Source organism: Pelobates fuscus, chromosome 3 (genome assembly GCF_036172605.1).
Source record: "Pelobates fuscus isolate aPelFus1 chromosome 3, aPelFus1.pri, whole genome shotgun sequence".
In the NCBI taxonomy this organism is placed as follows: Eukaryota; Metazoa; Chordata; class Amphibia; order Anura; family Pelobatidae; genus Pelobates; species Pelobates fuscus.
Genome location: NC_086319.1, coordinates 188,290,949 through 188,304,440, shown reverse-complemented (window position 1 = coordinate 188,304,440; position 13,492 = coordinate 188,290,949). Strand labels below are relative to the sequence as shown.

The 13,492-nt window shown below is 40.5% G+C and overlaps 1 protein-coding gene across 2 annotated transcripts in view; it reads right to left on the bottom strand.

The window, feature by feature from the left end:
* LOC134600986 (T-cell immunoglobulin and mucin domain-containing protein 4-like) overlaps positions 1-7,482 on the bottom strand; it is a 97,327-nt gene extending 89,845 nt beyond the window's left edge. Inside the window, exon 1 of one of the 2 annotated variants that reach the window (XM_063445391.1) lies at positions 7,304-7,482. In XM_063445391.1, coding sequence (XP_063301461.1) covers positions 7,304-7,358 — 55 coding nt within the window. In that variant the 5' untranslated portion in view covers positions 7,359-7,482. The remainder of the gene's footprint in view (positions 1-7,303) is intronic. The other variant, XM_063445390.1, reaches the window with a different exon arrangement.
* Positions 7,483-13,492: the final 6,010 nt, after the last annotated feature.

The following is a 13,492-nucleotide window of genomic DNA, read 5'->3' as shown; positions in this document are numbered from 1 at the left end:
AGAAAAATCAATCTCCATCCGTACTCCATTTACGCTTGTTCCTCTGTGAGTTTGGATCCCAGCGCTGCCAACCAATGTAGCGGAGAGCCGATCTTGCACAGCTATTCTCCACTAGAGATTCCAGTGAGGCTCAGGAACAAGGTGATGTTAAGTCCATAGGCAAGGTTTCCAGCAGGTAAAGTAATACAGCAGTATCCCCATCGCAATCCCAATAACTGGACGACACACAGTTTCAGGAGTAGACTGACAAGCTTTATTCCACAGTTCCTTATAAAGCCCTCTCCCATGCAAGGGAGGAGGTTCTATCACTTAAGACATTATCCAATCTCTAAGTAGTAACCTCCCACAGATCTCCTCCCCTCCTCTAGCATCATAATCCCCTTATTGTGTACACAGTTTTCCCCGAGTTTTGGATGTACCCTAACTACTTGGGGTACATCCACAAATCCAACATCCCCAGATAGCTCTATTCTGGGGGACCAACATACTTAAAAATTAAATATAGAGACTGGGGGTGGACCCGAGCCCACAAGAGCTCAGGGACACCAAGAAAGATTCTATGAGTCTACTCTTAGTGGACTGAAAATGAAAAACACCTTTATTGTAGGGTACAAATTCCCCAAAAGTAGTAAAGGAAACTTATAAATAATGCTAACACATCTAATAAAAAAGTGGGAGGTGGTAATATATGTATCAGAGAAAGGAGTGAGCAATTGAATATTACACTGTCCACTACTTGAAAACCGTATAGTCAAGGGTTTTTTTATATACATATGGTTAGTGTGGAAAGTAGATAGTAATCATAGCTTGAGCGATCTAACAGGCCTTAGAGGGAGATAATAACAAGAATAGTATCTCTAATAAATAAACCCGTTAACTTAGTTGCTAGTAGGATTGATACAGATAGTCATTAAAGCCTTAGACAGAGTATCCATTATATCCAAAACTAGCAAATCTTGTGTTATAGATCGCTATTGCTTTAAAATACTGAGCTTCACCACAGTGCTTGAGACTAGCTTGTCTATGTAAGGGGTTAAATGCCCAAAACAGTGGCTTAGTATATAGTTCACAGACCAATAGTGGAAATGCTATTGCTTATATTGAAAAACCAGGATACTAAGAGAAAGATTTAGAGAAAGAGGGTACCCTATAAGATGCCTGAAACAAGCCTACCAAAGGGCACTAGATAGTGACCGTGAAATACTTCTGCAAAACAACAAAAAGAATACGGATAAACAAATCAGATGTATAGCCAACTATGATGCGGGCTGGGAGGAAGCAAAAAGGATCTTAAACCGATTCTGGCCACTCTTGACACAAGACTCACACCTAAGGGACATCATCCCCTCGAGAGTGTCTATTACGGCCAGGAGAGGTAGAAATATTAAAGATATATTAGTACCCAGCCACCTATCTACATCTAGACATACATCTAAGAATTGGCTAACGGTGCAGGGCACATATCAATGTGGGAGATGCGTAGCATGTGGTTTCATCGCTAAGGGATCTAAACAAATCACTGACTCAACTGATACCACTACTATTCCCATAAAACAGTTTTTTAATTGCAATACGTCTGGAATGGTCTACTTACTAACATGTAAATGTGGAATGAAATACGTTGGTAAAACCATACGTCCATTCAAAAAACGAATAATGGAACATGTCCACTCAGTGACATCAAGTAGGGATACCCCAGTAGCCAGACATGTTAGGTCCCAACATATGGACACACCCCGCTGCATCAAATTTGCAGGCATCGAGAAGATCCAGATGGGCAGAAGAGGAGGCGATCTGGACCAGGCCCTCAAAAGAAGGGAATGTTACTGGATCCACAAACTAGACACCTTATCACCCAAAGGACTCAACGAGGGGTTCACATTTACTCCCTTCATTAGTTGAGCGTACCTAAAGGATATCCATAAGTGTAAATTTGTAAATATGTAAATATGTATAATTGTATAAAGAGTTTGTCTACTCGTGACATAATTCTACACCTAAGATATATGAGGGTTACAACACTTAACACAAGCTAACTCAAAATGTGATACTTTCTTAACATATAGATTACACACCCAACTATGCAATAGGGCAGTATAGGAACGAACGGAACCTACATTGAGTTACTATACAGTCTACAGGATTCCTTTTAGTAACTGTACCCTTAAAAAATGTAATCACGCCCTCACTGAACCGTGTGTACAACTCATATCTCTAGGACAACCACTATGTAATTATCCTTCTGGTGTATTCCCAGTGAACTGGGTGTTCAAGATATGTATAAGTTTAACACACCATTGGGAGTGTTAGTTATACGCCCTCTATATACATATATCTCAGCAATCAATATTATTCCTTCGAATGAGTGCATGATGTACAGCAAGGATGCTTTACAATCCCATATTCGGGATGTAATCCATCCATCACAATTGATGCACTAAGCGCAAGAAGAATACCCCATACCTTTTTAGGTCATGGTATTAACTGCATCACATGGTCGGCAGCATCTATACACACCCCCATTGACGTGGATGGGCGGAGCTATGACGCATAGACCGCCCATCCTAATTTTGGCGCGAGTGAATCTGAATAGATGCGCCCTGTGATAGGCTACCAGCCAAAAGTAAAGAGATATAAAAACGAGCGGGCGGCAGTGTCACATTTACCTTTGAGAAAGGCGCTTGCATAGCGCCGAAACGTGCGTTAGGTTATGCTTTTTTAACGATCACCAGCACTTTGTGTGTGTTCACTAGGTGGAGGGAGGTGGATGAGAATATAGGAGACTGATGCTGATATCAGATTAGAGCAATTTGGGCGCTTCTCATAGTTAAATGGCCGGGAAGTTTCACTTAGTAACTTCTCAATAGGGGTTACAATGTTATACTTGCTCCTTAAGTCTGTGCAACAGGACTTTTTCTAAGAAATCATTTTTTCTGTATGAGTTTTCTAAAATCTATAGAAGCGGTATACTAACTACTTAGGGGCATTTAGCTCGTTATATGGATAGCTTTTTTTAGATATTAGAGTGAAACGGAGTGGCTCTTCAATAAGAAGCAATAGCATGAATATCAGTTTTTCTTAAGCTTTGCTACAAAATTATTTGGAGAGATCACAAGTTCTAAAGCTCTGCAGAATAATAGATTATTAAGAGCTCTCTAAGATCTATATAAGCGATACACTAACCATTTGGGGGCATTTAGCTCCATATATGGATACCCTTTTTAGATACTAGAGTGCAACTCAGTGGTTTTTCAATATAAGCAATAGCATTTCCACTATTGGTCTGTGAACTATATACTAAGCCACTGTTTTGGGCATTTAACCCCTTACATAGACAAGCTAGTCTCAAGCACTGTGGTGAAGCTCAGTATTTTAAAGCAATAGCGATCTATAACACAAGATTTGCTAGTTTTGGATATAATGGATACTCTGTCTAAGGCTTTAATGACTATCTGTATCAATCCTACTAGCAACTAAGTTAACGGGTTTATTTATTAGAGATACTATTCTTGTTATTATCTCCCTCTAAGGCCTGTTAGATCGCTCAAGCTATGATTACTATCTACTTTCCACACTAACCATATGTATATAAAAAAAACCTTGACTATACGGTTTTCAAGTAGTGGACAGTGTAATATTCAATTGCTCACTCCTTTCTCTGATACATATATTACCACCTCCCACTTTTTTATTAGATGTGTTAGCATTATTTATAAGTTTCCTTTACTACTTTTGGGGAATTTGTACCCTACAATAAAGGTGTTTTTCATTTTCAGTCCACTAAGAGTAGACTCATAGAATCTTTCTTGGTGTCCCTGAGCTCTTGTGGGCTCGGGTCCACCCCCAGTCTCTATATTTATTAAATATTCAAGGGTTATCCCCTACCTAAGATTCTGTGGACACACTACAAAAGATCCTGTTGATCAGGCGTCCTACTACTTTATAATACTTAAAAATTAGCCCATTCGGATGAATGGTTCGTGAGATATGGGGTTCCAAAGATTTGACCGACCGCATGGGTAAAGTATCCGAAAACAGTTCCATGCATTTTGGCCCTGCGGTCGGTCACAAACAAGGGAATGAAAACAGGCGAATTGCCTGTGTTATAGAGCCTGGAGAGGGTTTGAATGAATTCCCTTGTTTATGGGGCTCTTTCTACCGAACGGCGGGTCATTCGGTAGTTTCCATACGAATTTCTGGAAGTATGGAGGTCTCAGCGGTGTTTGCCTAGTCAAGTGTCCGATTTTAGTTCCAGACACTCGACGGCAAAACACCGCTGTTCGGTAGTTTAAGATGGCCGCCGCCACGTGTTTGTTTCCCGAATGGCGGCCACCCAGAGGACAAAGACCACACTGCACTGATTGCCAATTACCTGTTTGCAACATTGTTGCAAACGGTAATTGGAGGCACACTCATTCCTGGGTGGTCTGGTTGTTCGGTAGTTTCATTCCCTTGTTTTATTTGAATGATTCTACCGAACAACTAGAGGAATACAATTCTTTACATACATTTAACTGTCATTATACCCGGATACCATGCTTTCTATACATGTACATACACATTAAACCAGCCATATGACCAAATACACTTATTCTCATACATGTCGTGGGACAGCCCGGTACCAATCCGCTACAGTCATCCACTGAATAAATTTCTTGAGGCACCTATTACGGGTACCTACTGACCCCTTGCAACTCAAATGTGAGTCTGCACTCTGTAGTACAGTAGGTTTAATCTCTGTGTGACTGGAGGGCCATACATTTGGCTAAGCCTATGGCAACGTTGAATCTGAATACATAACTGGGCTCCAGCGTTTTTTTAGTTCTAGAATGTTCATTGTAATAATATTGTTAATTTTATTTTTTCATGTTCATGTTTTGTGTTCATTTTTTAAATTACTGCAGAGTTTACATGATTTTTGAAGATGAGTACATAATTTTCCAGGATTGAACATCTAACTAGTTCCAGTATTTGCACTGGAAAACTTTCCTTTATAACTCAAGTGCCACATGCTACAGAATTTAGCTATCAAATTCTACAATACCACAATGTAATAAATCAATTTCAAACAAAATATCTTGACTCCATGTTTTTAGTCTAAAAAGTTCCAGAACATGGATTTAAGCATGAGATCATTGTTCCCCAGGCTAGAAAATAGACCTCTAGTAGGTCCAAAAATTTATTATAATAATGTTTTCATAGTATGAGCTCATCCTTCCAAGGATTACATATCTAACCAGCTGAGGACCCACAGCTCCTATGTTAGGAGGGTCAGTTAACTGTGCAATACATACAGCTGTTGTGGTCAAATTGAGTCCAGGTGAAGATTTGGTGCATGTTAAATGACAGTCCTAGTCATGTGACTGGAGTATTCAATAACGTTCAAATGTGTGTGCATTATTTCCACAAGGCAAAAGTGTAGTGAAAATAGCTGCTCGTGAAAGATTCTCCAACTCTGGTATAGTCAGATCTTGTTTCATATTTAACCGCAGTTTTGCCGCGTGGAATTAAATTCACAAAAATTCTGCGTTTAGTGAATTACCCTGTAAGTGAACTAATCAGAATGTTGTGCATTCAAAAGAAAAAACTTCACTTTCTCTATTGACCCATGTCCTTAAGACATCTACTGCAGAAAATCCAATCCCAGCCCTGCAAGTCACAATCTATTAGAGACTAAGGTCTCTAGAACTTTAGTGGTTAACAGTTAGCAGGACCAATTGATGTAGAAATTAGATCCCTGCATCAAGTCACCCTCTCCTGGGAAAGGAAGTGTACACATTCCTCTGCACAACTCTCCATAAAGCAGACTTAATGCTTTCCTCCTGTTTCTCAAAGTGTTAAACCAAAATACTAAATCAGGGCGCATTCCTTTTCATATATACATTCTCTTAAAAAGTAACTCATACATGGCCATAACATTTTGTGGCTACTTTTTAATTTCAAAGTGCAACAATAGTTTTATAGATTGTAAACTGATTTGAGCAGTGTCCTCATCAACCTATTGTTCCAGTTAAAAGCTGAAATAGTTTATCTAATTTTTTTATTAGTCCCCTTAGTGATATTGTAATGCACAGTGGAATAGGTTGACGCAATATAAATGCTAATAATATTATTTTTTATGGTCATTTTAAATTAATCACATTTATCTGGACATGTATTGTGCTGCATGATTTAATTTATACAACATAATTTAAAGTCATCAAAAACATAATTTTAATAGGAACTGTTAATGCACTAACATTTTATAAAAAAAATCAATGCAAATTGTATTAAATGTAAACAAGATTGCATTATTTGTAGGAAAATAAAAGTTAAATAGTATACTATACTACTATTCTCCAGTACAGTTTAATGTGATTTAAACAGCTGTTACTCTGTACTTTTGAGACACACTCTCAGAGAGTCATTTACACCCCCTTACCACCCCCACTCCAAATAAAAATCAAATACCCTATTTGTCCTTATAGAGGTCTTTTGTGCAATATTTGAATTATAACCAAAAAGAAAAATATTACATCTTATTAACTGCTAAGTTATAAGCATGAAGCAGTTGTCATGCAACTTGAGAGCCTTCTAAACTTTGTCTGAAGTAACTTCAGTCCAAAACAAAGACAATATCTATTACCTCAGCTGCAATGGATTGTAATCCCAATGATGTGGTTGTGTTTTTCACAGCCTTAAAACAGTTAGATTTGGAAAAGTAGATACAAAACAGTTAGCCTAAACCTGAAAAATATAGCATTGTTTTTGTTAATTTCTCTACATTTTTTTGTAATTGGTCATTTTTTTTTTTAGTTGCTTAAATAAGCATTGAAAAAAATTTATTTTAATGAATTAATTTATTATTGTTAAAATAAATGAATGACATTCTTTAAAACAAATTACTTTCATCTAAGGTAAAAATAAAGACAATACTCATTTCATACTTAGGACACACAGATATAAAAAAAAAAAGATTGCATTGACCTATAGAGTGTAAGCTCGTTTGAGCAGGGTCCTCTTCAATCTATCGTTCCTGTAAGTTTTCTTGTAATTGTCCTATTTATAGTTAAATACCTCCCTCTTATAACATTGCAAAGCGCTACGTAATCTGTTGGCTCTATATAAATGGCAATAAAAATAATGGACCTACACCACATAGTTTGAAGAATGCTAATTTTTCAGAACATACCAGCGAGGATGCTGGGTGACACACAAACTAGAATGCACATATAATCAATACAGCTACCCATTGCTCCTAATAAGACAAAGGAAATATCTGCATCACAAGAATCAGCACAATGTATCTGAGCTTTAGCCTTACCTGTGCAAAGAAAGAAGATGGCAGTTGCAAACATCTTGTGGTATTTCCCCAACATCCTCCTGCCTTCTGTGTGATGGAGACTAGCTGGAATTTCAGCTAGGGCTAGCTAATTCATTTAAACCCTGTTGTGGTCACTCCCCCTTCAGTCACACATTAGATAAAATTGTGAAACTTGCAAAACAAAAATAAAAAAAAAGTAATCACATATCCTGTCACACTGCATGCTTGTATTTAACTCCAGTCACTCTGCTGTCTTAGAATGAGCGGCAAATTACCCCCCACATCACCCTTCCACCGTCCCCCAATCTGCTTTACATCAGCCAGCATTGTGAAAGGATTTAAAAAAAAATATTTCATGCACACTCAAAGAAATATTGTACATTCCAGCTGTTCATTTCAGATTGTCCAAATAAATTGCCAGAACTATTTTTCCCCCCTCTGTTTTGTATAACTGTATATTTGGATTATAAAACTGCTCAAAATCTCCAAATGTGTCCAAATTTCAAATTTCAAACATGTATACAGTCAATTTAGGGATATTTGAAGTCTTAGACAAATACACAGAGAGAGACAAAATTGCAAATGGGGTATATAATCTGCACATTCACCAGCCATTGAATGGAAATAAAATCTGTCTCGGAATTTACATTTACAGAGGCAATTTTGGAGTTATTTGCTTTTTGGATTTTTTGCTACTTGTGCAGCTAGCTGAACATGGTTAACAAAATAAATATGCAATAAAAAAAAAAAACTGATGCATTGATTTTGTAGGCACTATAACCACTACACAACTTCCTCGTGTCTTGTAAAACCCAGTTTGACCAAAACTCGTCATCCAGACACCGCTCACCAGAACTTCTAATGCAGAAATTCCACTTTCAAAGTTCCACTATAATATTAGCAATATCAATTGCATGCACAGTATATTTTGATGCAATTTATTTGCGGAAAAATTAGCTCATTGTTAACTGCACTCATGCTGCATGGCTCGGTGTATAGATCAGAAGTAGACAACATCTCCCTTGATGCTTTGCTTGCATTATAGAGGTAAGACCATTATGGAAGCTGTAGTTCACAACATTTGGAGTGCAGAAAGTTGCTTACCTCTGGTACAGGCACTAGCATTCATGTGTGCTGGAATAACATGCATTCATGTGTACTGGAATAACATGCACTTTTCATGGACACACAACAAACGAGAAAGAAGAATAAATGCGGCAAAAACACCATAACTGCTCTCTTTTGCTCCGTTTAAGCAATGATTTTCCAACCTTATCATCTCCCCCAACTAAAACCATGGCACACCAAGCTGACTCCATACTTCCAAAAATGCTCCAGAACTGCTGAACGCTGCTGGAGAAAGTCTCACGCCGCATCTGACTTTCTCCACTATACATTTTTGCTGCGCTCTTACAGATTGGCTCTTTCCTCTGCAATAGTAAATTATTTCAATACCCTCATAACCACACTCTCCCACCAACCCAAACAACTATTTCAAACTTTTAACTCTCTTCTTCCCCTGTTGCTCCTCCTCCTCCTAGCGACTTAACCACCACAAACTTTGCAACTTACTTCACTGACAAGATCTCTACAATCAGGAAAGAGAGCTCTCATATCTCTCCTTCCCCTTACAATATTTTCCCCAACCTCGCTCCCTAAGCTGTTCTATGTTCATTCACACCCGCTACAGTGGAAGAGGTTTCTGATCTGCTCCAGTCCTCTCGCCCCACCACCTGGTCCCTTACTCCTATTCCCTTACATCTCATCCATACTCTGTCTCCTTCTCTTGCTTTGCCTCTCACTAAAATTCTCAATCCTTCCCTCTCCTCTGGCATATTTCCATTAACCTTCAAACATGCAACTGTAACCCTGATTCTAAAAAAGTCCAACCTTGACCCTAACTCCCTGTCCAACTACCGCCCTCTCCTTGAAAGACTTGTGTATGTGAGATTGACAGACTTCCTTGAGTCCAATTCTCTGCTCAACCTACTTCAGTCTGGTTTCTGCCCTCAGCACTCTGTAGAAACGGCTCTGACCAAAGTATCAAACGATCTACTCGCTGCAAAATCTCAGGGTCACTACTCTATCTTAATTCTCCTTGACCTTTCCGCAGCTTTTGATACTGTTGATCATAAACAGCTTCCTCTCATCCTCTGTAATCTCGGTCTACATGATATTGCTCTCTTCTGGTGCTCCTCCTACCCCACCTTTTAGTGTCTCTTTCTCTGGCTCTGCCTCTTCCTCCCAACCTCTCTCTGTTGGTGTCCCCCAAGGTTCAGTCCTTGGTCCCCTACTGTTCTCGATTTATACTGCCTCGCTTGGTAAACCCATGAGCTCCTTTGGCTTCCAATATCACTTCTATGCGGATGACACGCAAATCTATCTGTCCTCCCCTGATCTCTCCCAGCCCCTCTTGACTAGTGTCTCTGACTGCCTCTCTGCTATTTCTAACAGGATGGCTGCCCACTTCCTTAAGCTCAACTTGCCCAAAACAGAACTTCTGGTCTTTCCTCCCTCAAGTGTTGCTACCCTTGTTACTATCTCCCTCCACGTTAATGGTGCTACCATCAGCTCCACTATGCAGGCTCACTGCCTAGGTGTTCTCTTTGACTCCGACCTCTCCTTCACCCCTTATGTCCAGTCGATCGCCAAATCCTGCCGCTTCCATCTTAAAAACATTGCGCGCATCCACCCCTACTTAACACCAGATGCGGCTAAGGTGCTGGTCCATGCTACTGTTCTCTCTTGCCTTGACTAATGCAACCCGCTTCTTAGTGGTCTTACATGTTTCCAACTTGCCCCACTGCAGTCTATCATGAATGCGGTGGCAAGGTTCATCTTCCTGTCCGCCCGTACCACCCACGCCTCACCCCTCTGTCAGTTCCTGCATTGGCATCCCCTTAAGATATAGGGCTCGATTTAAAATTCTGGTTCTTGCTTTCAAATCTCTACATAATGCTGCTCCCACCTACCTATCCTCCCTAATATACAAATATGTCCTGTCTAGGCCCCCACGCTCTGCCGAAGACCTGCGTATATCCTCTGTTCATACTCCCACCTCTGATGCTCACCTTCAAGACTTCCATTCCTTTGGAACTCCCTTTCCTTTTTCGTTAGATGCTCACCTAGTCTCACAAAAGCGTATCAATTAAACTGTTAATGGCTCCAAAGCCCCACACTGTCTTCATTGAATACTATTCTATCAATCAACTTCCCTAATACTTCCCTTACCTTTTGTGTCACTTTACCCCACTCCCTCTAGCATGTAAGCTCATTGAGCAGGGCCCTCAACCAGTGGTGTATCCTGGTTTTGTGCTGCCCTAGGCAGGACAAAACTCAGCCCCCCCCCCCACCCAACCCTTCCCCCACCCCGCCTTCTAAATACACACACACACACACACATTCACTGACAGATACGCATACACTAGCTAACAGAAACACTCACTCACTAACAGACACACAAACTCACAGGCAAACACACACACACACACTAACAGACACACACTCACTCACTAGCAGACACAAACACACACTCATTAACAGCCACACACACTCACACTAACATGCAAACACACACACAGTCAGAGACACACACACACATTAACAGACACACACACTAACAGACACACACTCACTCACTAGCAGACACACACACACACACTCACTCACTAACAGACACACACACTCACACTAACAGGCAAACACACACACACACACACACACACACATTAACAGACACACACTAACAGACACACACACACAAACTAACAGACACACAAACACACTAACAGACACACACACTCACTCACATTAACACATTTTTTATTTTTTTATTTAACCTCCCCCCCAGCCTCCTTACCTTTGGGAATGCTGGGGGGGGGGGTCTCTTTCTCCCCGGTGGTCCAGTGGCTGCTGGACGGGCGGCACTGGCGGGCGGCTGGCGAGGGAGCACTTCCCCTGAGCACTCTGCTCAGCTCCCTCGCGCGCCACGGAGTGAGGCTGGGAGCCGGAATATGACGTCATATTCCGGCTCCCAGCCTCACTCTGTAGCGCGCGAGGGAGCTGAGCAGACATCTCAGAGGAAGTGCTCCCTCGCCAGCCGCCCGCCAGTGCCGCCCGCCCGCGCCGCCTGCCAGCCCAAAATGTCAGTTAGCCGCAAGGCTAACAAGGCATTTGCCCTGGGCATTTGGGGGCGGCGTTTTTTGCCGCCCCCTGGAAAATGCCGCCCAAGGCAAATGCCTTGTTTGCCTAACGGCTAAAACGCCCTGCCCTCAACCCCTCTGTTTCTGTGCATCAAACTTGTCTGGTTACAACTACATGTTTGTTAGTCCACCCATTGTAAAGCGCTACAGAATTTGTTGGTGCTATATAAATATAATAAATATAATAATGATAATAAAAATAATAATAATCCTATGGCATGGTTGTAAATGTAAACTACATGTTTTATGGTTCTCAATCAGTGCTACGGGTCCAAGGTTAATCACTGCTGTACTGGAGGGACATTCCTCTGTATTGTTTTAACCCTGGAAGTCATCCCATAGTACAATCTATTAAGCTTTGTCTGTCTTTAACAATAGTGTTCTACAAATTATTTGCTACGTGATTTTAACACTGTGATAACAAAGTGCAGAATACATCACATTGTCTTGCGTAGAATCTGATACCCAGTGGGTTAAAAAGTGACATTGGTATTGAGTAGATATTCTTGCACAAAGCTCTTTAGGTTATATTCCAAGGATAAATTGCAGGAAATAACTTTCTCTGTGTGGTATGGGTCCTCCACACAGAATTCTCCACATTGTAGCAACATTAGTGTTATATTGCCTTGGAGTAGAGTTGTGTGATTATAGAAAATATATACTTCAGAGGTACATTAAATTCTATTCCGTGCTGTAAGCTGTATTTCTTATAAGCAGCCCTAGACATTAGAATAGTTGTGGTTGGGCATAATAAATAGCACACAAAAATTGGGATGAGCAAGGTCCACAGCATTAAATAACATAAATGGCCATTGACACAAATGCATACAATCTTCAAACTCACAAAAAAGTGTCTAAAGGATAAGTGTCATCACTGAAATATGAAAGATAACTCTGGACATTGCTGTGCACAGTTGCAATATTCCAAGTCGTGGATCTGTAAAAACTACTTTTTAATATAATTTGGCATAAATATCATTATACCTACCCTCAGAAGAAAATGTTTTTTTTTTTTGTTTTTTTTTTTTTAAATTCTTTATTTTTGCATGTGCATATAGGGTACAGGCAAGCGTGCAGGGCCACGACAGCTACTGCAGGCATAATCATGGTAGTTCTATGAGTGGCATTCTGTTAAAGCACATATTTTTCTTTTTATCAAACATGAAACAGCAAATTGAGTTACATTTTAAACATGCATACACTTAAGTTAACACTTTCAGGTTTAAGGAAGGGTAACATGGTAGGTATGTCGGTGGGTCGTCAATATCAATTGTGGAAGATCATAATGTAAGTCAACAATAAGTGTAGGACAGCAGCGTGTATGCTGACATTCTAATGGAGCATTGGTATAAAAACAGTATTCATTAGCATGTCACAGAAGTATAGACAGGCTGAAACTTTCCGATATGCAACATAAGTAAGAAAACAAGTGCTTTTCCATCTAAAACAGAGTGTGAGCTGAGGTTGGTCTCATGCGGGGTTAAGCATACTATTTAACAAGATGTACGAATGTTAATATTAGGTTCCCTACATGTCTAAGTGTAGGCTCATGTTAGAAGCGTGGGTGCAAGGAGGATTAGTGGTTGTGGTATGTTACGTGCGGGATGTTATATTTTAATCGGGTAGTGAGACCTATTTTGTGTGAGGCGGTTTTGATGGTATATTACCCCTGACCAAGGGGGCGGCAGGGTGGGGGGGGGGGGGGGGGGAGCATCAGTGTGTTGGTACCTTTCGCAGGCCCAGAGCCGTGTCTCAGCTTGTACTTATCAGGGCTGGAATTACATATATAAACTTTAAACCTAGGATTAAAGGAAAGAAAAAGCAGAAAAGAAATATAAAACGTTTAGTCCCATAGTCCATCGGCCAAGTTACTGGTTAGAGCAGTGCGTGGGAGGGTTGAGAAGTACCCTGTTCCCGGCCAAGTCTGCCTAGTAGTGTAGGCCCTTGTGTTTGCTCCAGCTGTTGTTGTCAAGTGTGGGGACTCGGT